The sequence below is a fragment of the Vigna unguiculata genome, chromosome 6 (assembly GCF_037176805.1).
Source record: "Vigna unguiculata cultivar grain cowpea cultivar isolate G323 ecotype 2 chromosome 6, ASM3717680v1, whole genome shotgun sequence".
NCBI classification, from domain to species: Eukaryota; Viridiplantae; Streptophyta; class Magnoliopsida; order Fabales; family Fabaceae; genus Vigna; species Vigna unguiculata.
Window position 1 is genome coordinate 37742848 of NC_140797.1, and position 17923 is coordinate 37760770.

Here is a 17923-nt window from a genome sequence, read left to right on the forward strand (position 1 = left end):
CAAAACACTTCTCATAAACAAAACACAAAGCTAAAAAAATGTTAGGACTGAAACTATTGGCGTTAACTTTGATATGGTGGAGCTGTAGTGTTGAACATGCAGATGCAGCAACACCGAAAACACGTCTAATAAACACTGGGTGCAGCCCATTCAACGCTTCCAACGCCCACAGCTTCTTCGCAAATATCAATGATACATTTTCAGAGCTGAGAGCAGAAGTTACCAACCAAACCAAACACTTTGCCACATCACAGAAATCAAGGGGAGGGATCCTCACATATACAATGTTTCAATGCCGAAACTATCTCTCCAAAAATGATTGTCTTTCTTGCTTCGACACCGCCTCCACCCAAATCCGCAACTGCTCCAAAGCCAATGGCGCAAGAGTTATCTACAACGATTGCTTCCTCAGGTATCTATCTCTCTATTCACCAAATATATTCAAATTCACTTTCATTTTTCCGTTTCAAATTCTCAGCATGTGACAAGGTACGAGAGCGAGAGGTTCTACCAACAGACCAATGAGCTTGGCGGTGGGGTAACGTGTGGGAACACCAGTTTGAAAACCACTCGTGATTTTAAAGTTGTCGGACAACAAGCACTCGCGGAGATTCAAACAGCAACACCTAAAACTAAAGGGTTTTATGCAGCTACCAAGACACAGGTGGATGATGGTTCTGCAATTTATGCCATTGCACAGTGCGTCGAAACTGCAACCGAGGATAAATGTCTGAGTTGCATGCAAGTTGCATACAACAATTTACTGAGTTGTCTTCCCAACACTGATGGGACAGCATATGATGCTGGCTGTTTTATGAGATACTCCACCACACCTTTCTTTGCTGCTAATCAAACCATTGATATTGGATCCTATTTAAAAACAGGTACATTCTACTATATATTATAAAAATATGGCTTTTGATTAATTAAACATCATAAACATAACACTAACAATATGCATTGCAGGAAGTTCAAGAAAGAAGTGGGGAATTATAGGTGGTGTTGTAGGAGGTTTTCTTCTCCTCCTTCTGTTGTTTGTCTGGAGAATGTCTAGAAAAAGAAACAAGGTTCACAGAGGTATGTAAATGTGGAAACTTTCCACTATTGCATGCAACGTTTGGTATTAATATTTGTTCATGCTTAATGCTTTTTTCGAATAGAATTAATGATGAGCAGTAAAAGAAAACCAGTTTTTACCAAAAGCAGTGTATATCAGATTGAGTTTTGTTCAAAGCAATTTAATCTTCAACAATTTTTTTTTTTTTTTGCATTTAATATGTATAGTTTACTCCACAACTCTTTTGTTTGTTATTATCAATTAATTTATTCTGAAATTAAAGTCGTTTCTCGTTCATTTATTTCAAAATCTAAACTTGTGTTCCGTAGCAGGTGACATATTGGGAGCAACCGAGTTAAGAGGACCAGTTAACTACAAATATAATGACTTGAAAGCTGCAACTAAAAATTTCAGTGTTGAAAATAAACTTGGAGAAGGAGGTTTTGGTGCTGTATACAAGGTAAATTTATGTTGTGTATATTTTAAGAACATGATTGCAAGCATGCCATAGACAATGATTAATGTGTAAGGTTTTTTTAAAAGCTGTCAAAATATTCTGTTTTATTTGAAGTTTTTTGTTTACGTCTGCAAAATAAACAAAAATCCATTTTCCTAATGCCCTTTACAGGTTATTAAAAGTATACAATAAAGATTTGGATAATTTTTTAAAATAAATACTGAAGATCTCTTTCACTGATTTACCAACCACATATATACTAGGGTACTCTAAAAAATGGAAAAATTGTTGCCATAAAGAAATTAGTGCTGGGAAAATCAAGCAAGATGGAGGATGATTTTGAGGGTGAAGTGAAACTTATAAGCAATGTTCATCATCGGAATCTCGTTAGACTTCTTGGTTGCTGCAGTAAAGGGGAAGAGAGAATTCTGGTATACGAGTACATGGCAAATAGTAGCCTTGACAGATTCTTATTTGGTAAATCATCTTAACCTCTAACAGAGATATTGAAAAACATTTATTCTCAACAATCTTAAGTGCATGATATAATAATAAACTCAAAAAACAGGTGCTAAAGGTTCCCTCAATTGGCAACAACGTTATGATATAATTCTGGGCACAGCAAGAGGACTAGCATATCTACATGAAGAGTTCCATGTGTCCATCATACATAGAGATATAAAGACAGGTAACATCCTGCTAGATGATGATCTTCAACCCAAAATTGCTGATTTTGGTTTGGCAAGGCTTCTGCCAGGGGATCGTTCCCATCTCAGCACAAAATTTGCAGGAACATTGTAAGTTAAAAACAAATAATGTCACACGTTTTGTTTTTTATTAACTATGGATTAATTATGTGATGCACTTGTCAGGGGATACACAGCACCTGAGTATGCAATGCATGGTCAATTATCAGAAAAGGCTGATACCTACAGCTATGGAATTGTAGTTCTAGAAATTATAAGTGGTCATAAGAGTACTGATGTGAAGAATGAGGAGGAAGGTCGTGAATACCTTCTTCAACGAGTAAGCAAAGTTCCTATGTTGTTGGTTTTCTGATGATGTTTTCGTATGAGGAATGAGACATTTGATTTTGACTTAACAGGCTTGGAAACTGTATGAGAGAGGCATGCAGTTGGAGCTTGTGGACGAGGCCATAGACCCTAATGAGTATGATGCAGAAGAAGTAAAGAAAATCATAGAAATTGCGTTGTTGTGCACTCAGGCATCTGCAGCAACGAGACCAACAATGTCTGAAGTAGTGGTGCTACTGAAAAGCAAGAGCTTGATGGAGAACATGCGACCAACTATGCCTGTGTTTGTTGACACCAATATGATAAATAGGGAAGGCAACTCTGCTACTTCATCCAATGCCACTGTCTCCATTTCTGTTCTATCAGCTCGATGATTATCAGAATTTGATCGCTTTGAACCAATAAATTAGACTAAAGTTTTGGATAATAACTTTTCATCATGTGTACGTTTTGAGAAGTTTATCTAAACAGTAGTTATATATTTGTTTCAGTGACATTGTACACGTGTAATGCTATATATATTTTCTAGTTTCCTAGATATCGATCAATGTAATGTAATGAAAATGTCTGTTTAATTGATTCCTGTTTGTGGGTTGTTGCAAAATCCATCCAACCATACATATGTTCCAAATCCTGTGAACTCTAATATATGAGAACACATGTTATGTTCCAAACAGTTTTACAAAAAGGACAATTTAGATTCAACGTCTGCAAAAGAATATTTCTCTTTATCAATTATTTATCGAGTTCTGTTTTTAACCATCCTCCAAATGAAAACCTTGCCCTTAGACGGTATTTTCTCTCCCATATTAGTAAATTTCATATGATTCAAAAGTTCCATCAACACCTTGTATGGTATTGATTGCAATTTTTACATAATGTTTTGTTGAGTTCATATGATACCACTTGTTAGATTTATAGAAAGAGTTTCATTGGGAGTCTAACCATTATATTATCAATTCAAAACCTTATAGTAATGAATTTAAGATCTTGATTCTTATACAGTACTTTACTTTCTTATTTCTAACCGATGTGAGATTTATACTTACACTTGTATTCCTAACACGTTTTTTATTATTTTGAATACAACGATCAGAGAAGAAGTACGATAGTTTAACAAATTTTCTTTTACAAACTTTGATAATCTATTTATTTAGGTAAAGAAAATATTACTTTATTATATCTTTTTAGTTAAAAAATTAAAAATAAAATACTCTATTTTAATTTTATTTATGAAAATTTTATTAAATTTGTCAAAAATAAAGTTTGTCAAAAAAAAATTCATCAAAAAAATATTATTTATAAATCATATTGTTGATTGTTATAAAATAACGACAATAAGATATGAATCAAGCTTTTTCATGAGAATTTATTGTCTACATGTTTGACATACTTTTCCCAGTTTCAAACTAAAAAGTGAGGTTGCAAAAATATTCTAAAGTAGAAGATAGATGATATGTGCAGAAGACAGTTTCTACTTGTGTCCATAACGTGGCTTAGGCTGTGCAACCGATATGTATCTACATGTCTGCATACTAATTTAATCTCTACAAAACCTAAATTCTAGAATGTAAACAGAATATAATACACCATTGACTTTTTATCGTATTCATAGCCAACACTTCAGCTTTTGTATCTATACACTAACTATGCCATCTATTAATGGTGCTGCCCCCCTCGCTAAGAATTACTTATAAGCTTCGCTTTATCAAAAAGCATCCAAAATTATAAACATTATTTTTTTTCTTTCAGGATTAACACATTCTTTTATCGACAAAAAATAATATATATAAATATAGGCTTTTACAACTTTTTACCAAACTGACTCTAAAAAAATTCAACGCATATATTTGGATATATATATATATATATATATATATATATATATATATATATATATATATATATATATATATATATATATATATATATATATATATATATATATATATATATTATTATTGCAAGGAGGTATTAATTGTTCTATGACAGGTCATAATTGAATCATGACGTTTTGACTGTTACATCTTAAGTAAAAAAAAATTACATCCTAACTAATAGTTATAATGTTTGGACTAGCAATAAGAGTTCGATTTTAACGAATGACCTAGTGAAAAATTATTGTGCATTGTACAATTGTTCCTTTTTTATTTTTGTATATTTAATTTTGTCATAACTGGACGACGTTATTGTTATTTTCATTAATTGTCCCTATTAATTTTGTCATAACTGGATTTTTTTTTTCTTTCTATTATTTTTCTATCTGTTCTTAAAAAGAAAGAAGTAAGTTCATTGATAAATTAGAAAAGATTGAAGATAGGTCAATTAGAAAGGGAAAGCAAGAAGTAACAATCACATCACTTTATTAAAAAAATAAAAAATAAAAATTAAACCTATATAAATAACATAACAAAAGAAAATGCATTTAAAAAATACTAATCGTGTTGCATACTTTATAAAGAAATATAAGTCAATTGGTTGCATAGCTTTTGAGCTCTAACGAATATCTGGTATTTAATTGGTTTCATTCTTATGAATAGAATTAAATATCCCTTGGTTTTCCTTGTAATGCTGAAACCATACAATTGTTAGCATGATTATTACAATAATTTTAGAAGGCCATGCCACCTGGTACTTAAAGCAAGGCTAGTTGTTAATATCATGAACAGATCAACCTAAAAAGGAGAAAGACTTTCAATAAATACTTTATTTCTTAAACGTAATAATTATTTTATTCAACAAAGTAGTTTAGAAGTCAATTCTTAAACAGCCGCCTATTTTTATTCATAATTTCGACATCCAACTAAATCATTAAAGTATAAATTTGTAATTTAACAAAAGTATTAAATATATATTAAGGGTTTTTTTCATTAATATAGTTTTGTTTGACGATAATTAGGATTTTAGCTTGTGCAATTTATATGATATATGCTTATTACACATAAATAAAATTTGAAATAAAAAATGTTGTTAATATATAAATTATATTACAATTAAATTTTTAAATGAATATTTTTTTTAATATATAGATTACTTTCACTATCAAAAGAAATAATAATAATGAGGGCTAAACAACAATCAAATAGTGATTGAAATTAACTCATAACAATGATTGATTTATTATATACACTTTATTAATTTGTTATTAAAGTATTGAAATTAACTCCTCTGGTCATTACCCCTCCAGTTCAGCGTACAAAGACGGCTGAACTCCATCGATGCCTAGTTCAAATCATATCTGATTCGTTTATTTTGTTTAAAATATTGATATTTTTGAGAACTAAATTTTGATTTTTTTTTTATAATTTTAGATAATATTTTTTAAGTAATTATATATATATATATATATATATATATATATATATATATAAACCGTTAATCGATTAAAATATATTTATTTAAAAAGTCATTGAAAAATAAAGTGACATAAAAATGGTGTAAACATATTTTACTTACAAATACAATTACAGAAAAGCGTGTAATTGTAAGCATAACAGGATAATGATTTCCATAATACTGAAGTAAACGCCACATTTTATAAGCATATCATTATGAACATTGACTTCGTTTAATTGTTACAATCATTGTTCATTAATTGGTCCAGGCAGTACCCTACATAAAAAATTCAGACATTAACAACAACTGTTTTGCAACAAAAAAAATATGTAGCAGACTCCTATAAAACCTAACAAAACACACTGCCATTGTTAACTGAACATAGTTTAGTCTTTCATCACAGTTCCTAATACAAAGGAATAACCTTCGTGATGCTGCAACTTAAGGTTGTTGTGGGCTTGATTTTGATATGGTGGAGCAGTAATGGTGTTGAAGATGCAGTTGCAGCCCCAGATGCACATTTAGTAAACATAGGGTGCAGCTCGTTCAATGCTTCCGATTTGCATAGCTTCTTTGCAAATATCAATGAAACGTTTTCAGACATGAGAGAAGAGATTAGCAATCAAAGCAAGCACTTTGGCACAGTGCAGAAAGCCAGAGGAGAGGTGCTGACATATGCTATGTTTCAGTGCAGAAACTATCTCTCCAAAAATGACTGTCTTTCTTGTTTCAACACTGCCACCACCCAGATCCGCAACTGCTCCAATGGCAACGGTGCCAGAATCATCTACGATGGATGCTTCCTCAGGTATAATATATCTTAACTTTAATTACTATGTAGGTCGGAAATCTTATACTGATAAGAGATAAAATAGATTGAAATAAACTTAAAATAATTACTACTAAAAATTCTCATATCAAAATTTTCTTGCAAATTTGTTAAAAAAATTATTAGAAAAAACTTTTTCCTGCCATTTTTTTCTAAAAATTTTAGTTAACAGGTAATTCTTTCATGGATAATTATTTCCTACAAAATTATAAAATTCGTAAGTATTTTTTACAAAATTTGTTCTGAAAAGTGTTTTATACAAAATATTTTGCAAAAATATTGACAGCAATTTCCTGCAAATTTTTTTTCATAACAAAATTTATAAGTATTTTCTACAAAAAATTTCAAAACAACATTGACAGGAAATATGAGTTTTTTAGTAGTGGATACAATTGAAACATATACATTAGCTGTGACATCAATAGATAGTCCGAAAACTATTTTGATACCATCTTAAAAAATGAATTTTAAACCTAACTTAATTTTTAAAAATCGGATTGTAAGATGAAATTTACACCAGTTATATATCATAATTTCATCCTAACTCTAGTCGATGTACAATCTCAAATACCCTCAATTTAGTAAGGAAAATATTTTTTGACTACGAAATTTTGACAATTTTCTCTTACAATCTTAGGTGGCATCTTTTGAGTGGTTTTTCATTTTTTTATTTTATCATTTTTAATATTTTAAAACCACTTAAAAGATGTCAACTTATGTTATGAGAGAAAATTATCAAAATTTAATAGTCAAAATATTATTATTGTTTATTGCGTATATATATTTAGATTGAGCTAGTTTAATTATGTACTTGATTTTGATGTTGGATGTTTTGAAAATGTGATGCAGATATGAGAGTGACAGGTTCTACGATCAGACGAATGAAATTGGCAGTGGGGTGTCATGTGGGAACATAAGTTCAACTGTGACTGATTTTAAAGCAGCTGGACAACAAGCCCTAATGGACCTCCAAACAGCAACACCGAAAACTGGAGATTTTTATGCAGCTACCAAGACACTGGTGGCTGGTGGTAGTGCAGTTTATGCTGTTGCACAGTGTGTTGAAACTGCCACTGAGATTAATTGTCAGAATTGCATGCAAGTTGGATACAACAACTTACAAAGTTGTCTTCCCAACACAGAGGGTAGAGCTTATGATGCTGGCTGTTTCATGAGATACTCCACCACACCTTTCTTTGCTGATAATCAGACCATTAATATTGCACCCTACTTGAAAAAAGGTAGAATTACACCATGCCTGCTTTAAATATTTATAGTTTGAAGCTCATTAATTAAATTATGAAGTTTTAATTCATTTGCCAACCACACATATTATATATTTAATAGATATGCTGGCATGATGTTAGTGTCATGCATGTGTTGATGTGAGAGTTAAGCTATTCTAGCCTCCATTAAATATTGAAGTTGAGTTAGCAAATACTTCATAATTACACAATTGAAATAATAAAAATCAAATTTAAATATGAAGTGAAATTTTGCAGGAAATTCAAGAAAGAAGTGGGGAATTATAGGTGGTGTTGCAGGAGGAGTTGTTCTTCTTCTTTTGTTGTTTGGCTGGAGAATCTCAAGAAAAAGAAACAAGATTCCCAGAGGTAATTAAGCAAATGATGAAAGCATTATTCAATGAATGATGTTTGGCGTTAAAACTTAGAACATTGTAATGAGAAAAAGATTTGTTCATCCAAAATAACTCCACAACTAAAATTTCTGTATTTGCAGGTGACATATTGGGAGCGACTGAGTTGAAAGGTCCAGTTAACTACAAGTATAATGATTTGAAAGCTGCAACGAAAAATTTCAGTGCCGAAAACAAACTTGGAGAAGGAGGTTTTGGTGATGTATATAAGGTAAATTTATGTTGTATTTCTCAACACTCTCATGAAAACCATGTTCAAAGACGACACGTTTTGTTTTTCAAAGAAAAATATGAGAAATATCTAAAACCAGAAGAGAAAACACTTTCCCTTTCAGTCATGCAAACTATTTTCAACAGGGTACTCTGAAAAATGGAAAAGTTGTTGCCGTAAAGAAGCTAGTTTTGGGGAAATCAAGCAACATGGAGGATAATTTTGAAGGGGAAGTGAAGCTTATAAGCAATGTTCATCACAGAAATCTCGTTAGGCTTCTTGGTTGCTGCAGCAAAAGCCAAGAAAGAATCCTAGTTTATGAATACATGGCAAATAAAAGTCTTGACAAATTCTTATTCGGTACAAAACTCATCTCAACCACTCAGAAATTTCATTTTTTGTTCTATAACCATCGATTTTTCCTCTCTTTTCAACAATTTTGCGAAACAAACAGGTAACAAAAAGGGTTCCCTCAATTGGAAACAACGCTCTGATATAATATTAGGCACAGCAAGAGGACTAGCATATCTGCACGAAGAGTTCCACGTCTCCATCATACACAGAGATATCAAGACTGCTAATATCCTTTTAGATGATGTTTTTCAGCCCAAAATTGCTGATTTTGGGTTGGCAAGGCTTCTCCCAGAGGATCGTTCTCATCTTAGCACAAAATTTGCAGGAACTTTGTAAGTAAAAACTTTTCCTTTCACTCTACATTTACTTTCATGAAGTCGTAGCTAGCAGAGAAGAGTGTTAATTAGGTTTAAAATTTAATTTTTAACATATTATCAGAACTATGAGTTAAGATCTTTCGTAATAAGATTTACTGTTTGTTAGACCTATAGTGTCATTCGTTATAAGACCACCTATTAATATCTATGTCTATATTTCAGCATGAAAGGATATATTGGAGATTCTACTTCAATTAAAGATAAAGCGATGTCATAGGATATAATAAATGCAAACCTCACTTTACAAGCCGATTTTGTAGGATTGAATTAGACTTAAAATTTACTTTTTAACCGTGTTTTTATATTTTATGGACTGTCCTTGTCAGGGGATACACAGCACCTGAGTATGCAATGCATGGCCAATTATCAGAGAAGGCTGATACCTACAGCTATGGTATTGTAGTCCTAGAAATAGTGAGTGGCCAAAAGAGTACTGATGTGAAGAATGATGAGGATGGTGAATACCTTCTTCGACGAGTAAGCAAGTTATTCAACAATTTTTCATGACATTTGAGCATGTGATTATGAAAATTAAGCATTGGTTTTGATAACAGGCATGGAAACTGCATGAGAGACGCATGTACTTGGATCTGGTAGACAAGGCAATAGACCCTAATGAATATGACGTAGAAGAAGTGAAGAAAATCATAGAAATTGCTTTGTTATGCACTCAGGCTTCAGCTTCAACGAGGCCAACAATGTCTGAAGTTGTAATGCTACTGAAAAGCAAGAGCTTATTGGAGCACCTGCGACCAACTATGCCTGTGTTTGTTGAAACAAATATGATCCCTCGAGAAGGAAACTCTACCAGTTCATCTAATGCTACTGCCTCCATTTCTGTTCCATCAGCTCGATGATTAAGTATGAATCAATGCATGAAAGGGTGGCGATGATCTTAACAAATAAAGTGCATATTAAAATATAGATACAGATTGTTGAGCATTCTACGTGTTTTGAATGTGTCATTCTGCATATTTTCTAGGTTTTAGCTTCAAATCATTAAGTGTAGGTGCAGTTTCACATCCCAAGTTGTATGTAAGGTTAAAAAATGCATGAAATTTGACTACAGTATACTTAATTTTCGCTTGATTAGGATTTTGACTATCTCTTATTACTATAAAAAATTATAAAAAATATGTTGATATTGATATATTAAATTTTTTTAATATATTTTAAAGCATGAAGATTAATACACACAAAAATAAATTCAAATTCTTATTCTATAACTGAACAAGAACATATTCAATAGTGTAAATTCCTGCATAATTAATAAACCCATTCATATTTTCTTTCTAAACTTAGTAACCTTCATTTAATACATCCAAATGATAACCCACATCAAATAAAATAACAACACAACCAAAAATCTCAAATTGCCAACAAAAATCTTTTCTTTTTTGTTAAACATACACACATGAATATTTTCTTGATGACGTTTTACCGAAAAGGTCTATAGACAATTTATGATATTGACGTGCTCCTAAAGATGGCTAAGACTATTCAACCAAATTTATCAACCTATATATATATATATATATATATATATATATATATATATATATATATATATATATATATATATATATATATATATATATATATATATATATATATTAATATTTTTCTTATCTGTGAACATTTCAAATCCGATGATTCTGCATATTAATTACTTAGAAATCATGTGCTTATAAGTTTCAGGTTATTTAATAATAGAAAAATATTAAATATCTAATTTAGTTGACCGTAAATAATTTAATACATATATTTGATTGAGAAAACTCTTCACGACCAAGTTTCTTTAATATTAAAGTGGTATGCAAGTTGTGGATTCGGGTTACTAACCATATACATTTATAGAAAAAAAGAAATATATGCGTCATCCTTAGATGAATAAGTATTTCTAAACAAATATACTTTAGTTTCCATTCCTCACTGGTAAAAATAATACTCAGTGGTCATTTTTATTGAATTAAATTCAATCTAATCTGATTTTGTAATGACTATTTGTGTACATTAAATTTTAAAATTTATCTCCATTCGCTCAAAATTATTTTTAAAAAATATTACTCGCTTAATAGTTTAGTTATTATTATTAGTTTATTTTAGTTTTGATATTTAATTTGTAACTATAAGATTTTGTCTAATTTTATCTACAACAATCATTTAGTTTATTTACAAAAGTTATTCTAAATGTGTAATTTAACTAAATCCAATTCAATAATTATATTTGTACAATATAAATTTTTCTACTTTTTTTTCAAAATTTGTAATTTAACTTAACTTACTCCAATTCAATATTAAAATTAAATTAAATCTAAAAAAAAAGTGAAACTTAATAACTCAATCCAATTTTTAAAAAAAAAAAACTATTAAATTGGATAATGAACTTGTTCAAAGTCATCTATATAAATCTTTTTTGTTTTTCATGCTATCGGATCATTATCTATAATAACAAAATAATTATTAATGAATATTATTACGACGTTAAAGGCTTGCGTATAGTATTTTTCAGACAAGTGGATTTCATAAACATGCACATATAGTCTAACAAAGAAAAAGACTATTTCAAACTACTAACGTATTTTATTAAATAACTTTTTTTAAGTGACTAATTTTATTTCAATTTGTCAACCAAGTTAGGCTACAAAGGCTTGTCTTAATATAAAAAATAGAAAAGGTCTTGTCTTAAATATTAATATTGGAGGTAGAACTAATTAAATAGTTTCCACGTCTCTCTTTTTCTTTTAACAAAACTTAAATTAGTTATACACTTAGTATAATATATAATGATATGCTACCAAACAATCTTATTAGCATAAAATATTAATATATATATTAATTTATAATTATATAGGACGAAGAAGATGAAGTGTATACTGGTCCACATTTTTGTAAAAGAATTTATTGTATTTTGGTGATATAGGATAGTGACATTTTTGAAGAACAATAAATGAGCATTTAGAAACCGTAGTCAATACGTAGCTCCTATAATTCTTGGCTTTTACTTAATATGTGAATTATTTTCCTAACATGTGTAAAGTTCCAAGCCTCTCATACTCACATTTATATATAAAATTTTAATCAGTAACATGAAACTTTCTAAATCATAAAAAAAAAAACCTCTAAATTAATAACTACTCTTAACTTTCAGTGACTTCAACACAAACTGTGAGGAACTTTATAACAATTTTTTATAAAATATGTATCATTTACCAAATAAGAAAAATAGTGAAGTGTTAATAAAATATAGTAAACTCCTTCCAATTTAATTCAGCTGTTGACTCAAAAGTCTAGTTTGACATAAATTGTGGTGTTATACCAAAACAAGTTCTACAAATAAATGAATACTGATCTGGTTTCACATGTTTGGACGTACTATAAGGTTGTATAAATATAACAGTGTAAACACCATTGTTGTTCATTCTGTGAGAAACCAGACAGAAACATGATGTTTGAACTAAAGCTAATTATTGTCTTAACGATGATGTTGTGGAGCAGTAATATTGGTGCAAAGGGTGATCCACAGACATATCTTGTAAACAGTGGGTGCAGTTCATACAACGCTAGCAACGTGCAGAATTTCTATGCGAATATCAACGCAACATTTTCAAACCTTAGAAGAGATATTAGCAATAACAGCAAGCAGTTTGGCACAACACAGCAAGCCATAGGAGAGGTTCTCACATATGCTATGTTTCAATGCAGAAACTATCTCTCCAAAAATGATTGTCTTTCTTGCTTCAACACCGCCTCAACCCAAATCCGCAACTGCTCCGCCGCCAACGGCGCCAGAGTCATCTACGACGGTTGCTTCCTCAGGTGGGTACATATATAAATCATCCAGAAGAGTCTGAAAGAAAAAAACATAAACAATCAAAATTATTACGAATATATGCATTTAGAAGTTCTCTGCATAGTTCTCTCTCATATTTTCAATAAAAACTTATATATATATATATATATATATATATATATATATATATATATATATATATATATATACACGAATAGAGTGTTCATGATTGATGATGATTTTCCACAGTAAGACCGACGAGGGATATCTCTACGTTACAAATAATTTTGAATAAAACACAATTTTATCAACTATTAAATTAAAGAAAAATTCTCTTTTTTGACAAACTTGATAAAGTTTTTATAAATGAAATTAAAGTATTTTAATTTTTTATTTTTTAACTAAAATAAAATAATAAAATAGTATTTTTTACCTAAAAAGATAGTTTGTGAAACTTTTGTAAAAAACAACTTTGTTAACCTTTCCTATTCCTTATTTCTGTTTTCCAAGTATATATTATGAGAAGTTTGATGTGTATAAAGAGACATTAAAATATTTTAGATTAATATTAATTGTTAATATGATATGTACTTTATATATTTATATATATATATATATATATTGAATAATATATAATAATTGGTATAATTTATATATACTCAATTTCATCAATTTGAATTAAGCACTTTCACAACTAGAAATTTTTATATTACATGATACTTTTCTTACAAATTTGTTAAAAAAATTTGTAAAAAAAGATTTTCTTTTGTCATTTTTTTCTAAAAATCTTAATTGGTAGGTAATTCCTTCGTGAATAATTATTTCCTACATAATTATAAAATTTGCAAGTATTTCCTACAAAATTTATTGCGAAAAATGTTTTATACAAAATATTTTACAAAAATATTAGTAGCAATTTCTTGTAAATTTTTTTTCACTACAAAATTTACAAGTATTTTCTACGAAAAAAATTTTAAAACAAAATTGACAAGAAATATGAGTTTTTTTAATATTGTTTATTTGTAAGAAATATGTGAATTATAGAGAGATAAATGTTTATAACAACAGAGATAGAGAAAAATGTGAAATAAGATAATGATTTGATGATGAAATAAAAATATAGTATGATAAAATATGTTGAACAAATATAGCAATGATGGAATTCAATTTTAATTTTAATGTATTTGTAGTATAAAATTTTATATTTCTGTGCAATCATAAACTATTATAATTATGACAAATATTTGTCTCTAAATTATATTTAAAAATTTTGTTTTTTCTTTACTATATTTATTTTTATTTCGTATTGTAATATATATATATATATATATATATATATATATATATATATATAAATTTAGTCTAAAAACGAAATATAATTTTTAAAAGTAATTTGATAACTGAAAAATATATTTAACATGTTTAACAGTTTGGTTTATTGGTTAACAATATAATTTAATTTTTACATCAACACAAACAAACTTTAAATAATATAGAATAAATAAATCTGCATTACCTATTCAAATTAATAAAGGAATACAAAATACAAGAAATAAAGTGATGGAAAATATTTTAATTTGAACTTAACCTTTATCACATTAAATAAACAAATGAAATTCATATAGAGAGAGAGAGAGAATCATTGACAATTTATCACATTAATTAGTTTTATCTCTTCCAAAAAAGAAAAATTCCATCCACGTCTATCAAAATCGCAGTAAGACAATATATAGTAGTCGAGCATTAACTATTTTAGCCAGGTAACACAATAGTCAAACTTATAATAAAAATTATTTGAGAAAAATAAAAAGTAATTTTTGTCATTAATTTTAACGTTGGATATTATGAAAATGTGATGAGGTATGAGAGCGAGATGTTCTTCGACCAGACCAATGAACTTGGCAAGGGTGTAATATGTGGGAAGAACACTTCAAATGCCACTGGTCTTGGATTAGTTGGACAACAAGTTATCGCAGATATCCAAACAGCAACACCCAAAACCAAAGGGTTTTATGCAGCAACCAAGACACAGGTCGCTGATGGAACTGCAATTTATGCTGTTGCACAGTGTGTTGAAACTGCAACCGAGGATAAATGTCTGAGTTGCATGCAAGTTGGATACAACAACTTACAAAGTTGTCTTCCCAACACAGAGGGTAGAGCTTATGATGCTGGCTGTTTCATGAGATACTCCACCACACCTTTCTTTGCTGATAACCAAACCATTGATATTGCACCCTTTTTAAAACAAGGTACACTTATGTATATTTTAATCAAAATGGTTATATGGTTTATTAAAAATTACTTTTCTATTGTTTAAATTACTTGTATATATTCACTGTAAATAATGCAGATTTTGGTTTTATAGTCTTTAGTTTTCATTTCCATTTATCTCAATCTTAGTGTAAATCCACACAGACTACATTTAATTGTTTTAATAATTTGAACATGAAATTTGGAAATAAAAATAAAGTGTCTAGTAAACATATTTGATTTTTGTGTGACTACCTGAATACAATTTCAGAACTGATATAAACTTTGTACTGTATTGCAGGAGATTCAAGCAAGAAGTGGATTATAATTGGTGCCAGTGTTGGAGCTGTTGTTGCTCTCCTCTGTGTGTTGTTTGCATGTCGATGGTTTACAAAACCAAAGAGGGTTCCTAGAGGTGAGTCAATGTGGAAAAGTCTTCAATGTAATGCTTGAGATTAATTGGTTCTTGGTTTCCATTTTTAGAAACTATAAGAAAAAGATGGATTGATACAAAAGAATACTTATTTGTTTATAAACATATGTTTTCTTTCTTATCCAATGTATCCATAGTTGTAACTTTCATATTCTGTTCCTAATTCTGTCATGATTGGTTTTGAATATATATTGTAAAAATCAAAACACGGTTGTTTCGTAGCAGGTGACATATTGGGAGCAACTGAGTTGAAAGGTCCAGTTAACTACAAGTATAATGATTTGAAAGCTGCAACAAAAAAATTCAGTGCTGAAAACAAACTTGGGGAAGGAGGTTTTGGTGATGTATACAAGGTAAATTTATGTTGTATTTTCAACACTGTCATGAAAACCATTTACTATTTTCCCTTTTCAGTCACACAAACTACTTTTAACAGGGTACTCTGAAAAATGGAAAAGTTGTTGCCGTAAAAAAACTAGTGTTGGGAAAATCAAGCAAGATGGAGGATGATTTTGAGGGTGAAGTGAAGCTTATAAGTAATGTTCATCATCGGAATCTTGTTAGACTTCTTGGTTGTTGCAGCAAAGGCCAAGAGAGAATCTTGGTTTATGAGTATATGGCAAATAGCAGTCTTGACAAATTCTTATTCGGTACATGACTCATATCAAACACTGATAGAAATTCCTTCTTTTTTTTTCATCTACATACTCATTAATTTTTCCTCTCTTTCCGACAATCTTACTTGTGAAACAAACAGGTAACAGAAAAGGTTCCCTCAATTGGAAACAACGTTATGATATAATTTTAGGCACAGCAAGGGGACTAGCATATCTGCATGAGGAATTCCACGTGTCCATCATACATAGAGATATCAAGACTTCTAATATCCTCTTGGATGATGATCTTCAACCCAAAATTGCTGATTTTGGATTGGCAAGGCTTCTGCCAGAGGATCGTTCCCATCTTAGCACAAGATTTGCAGGAACATTGTAAGTCAAAACAATTGCATTCACTTCAACTTTTACAACATCAAGTGGTAGCAAAAGGGACTATTAAAAATCTGATGTGGAAAATCTAAGATATATCAGTCATGTTTTAATAACTATGGACTAAATCTGATACACTTGTCAGGGGATACACAGCACCTGAGTATGCAATCCATGGTCAATTATCAGAGAAGGCTGATACCTACAGCTATGGAATTGTAGTCCTAGAAATCGTTAGTGGTCAAAAGAGTACCGAGGTGAAGGGTGACGATGATGGTCATGAATACCTACTTCAACGAGTAAGCAAGTTGCTATAAGTAGAACTAGGAACTGTTGGTTTTGTCAAGACATTTTAGCATCTGATGAGAGATTTGACTTTCATTTAACAGACATGGAAACTGTATGAGAGAGGAATGCACCTAGAGCTGCTGGACAAGGCCATTGACCCTAATGATTATGATGCAGATGATGTTAAGAAAATCATAGAAATTGCATTGTTATGCACTCAGGCATCAGCTGCCACGAGACCAACAATGTCTGAAGTAGTAGTGCTACTCAAAAGCAAGAGCTTAGTGGAGAACCTGCGACCAACTATGCCTGTGTTTGTTGAAACGAATATGAAGATCCGGGAAAGCAAGTCTAGCTCAACCAGCGGCTCTTCATCTAATGCCACTGCCTCTATTTCTGTTCTATCAGCACGATGACTATGGGGCCAATGCAGCAAAGGATCTTGACGAACTGAACCAATAACAAAGTAGACAAAGATTGCTTTCATCCCAGTTGAGGTCAAGGTAGAAATTATGATGTTAATTAGGAACTGCAGTTGTGCCGTTGATTTATAAGTAGAATATAAATTTGAGAATAAAAATTAAGAATGCTTTTGTAAAATTGTGGAGAAATCATTGAACGGTCTAAAACATCATATCATATGTTGTCTTGACCAATGAAATTATAACATGTCAATGTAACGAAGATATACTAATTAATATTATATACACTTAAGATTTTAGACCAGTAAATCATTATTGGTTCATATTCTTGTAACAGATAAAGATAAACTAAGTTTAAAATTTTAAAAATTCACAACAAACTAGATAAAAGGTAAAACTGTTATACTGTAACAATTAATTTCAGTGTATGATCATG

The 17923-nt window shown here is 30.1% G+C and overlaps 3 protein-coding genes across 3 annotated transcripts; all 3 read left to right on the forward strand.

The window, feature by feature from the left end:
- On the forward strand, positions 1-3152 carry LOC114187099 (cysteine-rich receptor-like protein kinase 2). The gene is made up of 8 exons (XM_028075231.2): positions 1-412; positions 490-884; positions 967-1077; positions 1390-1517; positions 1778-1991; positions 2083-2311; positions 2387-2540; positions 2620-3152. The coding sequence occupies exons 1-8, from the start codon at positions 39-41 to the stop codon at positions 2920-2922; spliced, it is 1908 nt and encodes a 635-aa protein (XP_027931032.2). The 5' UTR covers positions 1-38; the 3' UTR covers positions 2923-3152.
- Positions 3153-6214: 3062 nt separating this feature from the next.
- On the forward strand, positions 6215-10401 carry LOC114187098 (cysteine-rich receptor-like protein kinase 2). The gene is made up of 8 exons (XM_028075230.2): positions 6215-6692; positions 7563-7954; positions 8216-8326; positions 8454-8581; positions 8728-8941; positions 9036-9267; positions 9639-9789; positions 9867-10401. Exons 1-8 carry the CDS (start codon positions 6316-6318, stop codon positions 10167-10169), a joined length of 1908 nt encoding a protein of 635 aa, XP_027931031.2. The 5' UTR covers positions 6215-6315; the 3' UTR covers positions 10170-10401.
- A 2252-nt stretch (positions 10402-12653) lies between these two features.
- On the forward strand, positions 12654-17796 carry LOC114187097 (cold-responsive protein kinase 1-like). The gene is made up of 8 exons (XM_028075229.2): positions 12654-13131; positions 14966-15357; positions 15660-15773; positions 16017-16144; positions 16228-16441; positions 16549-16780; positions 16923-17076; positions 17167-17796. Exons 1-8 carry the CDS (start codon positions 12758-12760, stop codon positions 17479-17481), a joined length of 1923 nt encoding a protein of 640 aa, XP_027931030.2. The 5' UTR covers positions 12654-12757; the 3' UTR covers positions 17482-17796.
- The last annotated feature ends 127 nt before the right edge of the window (positions 17797-17923 follow it).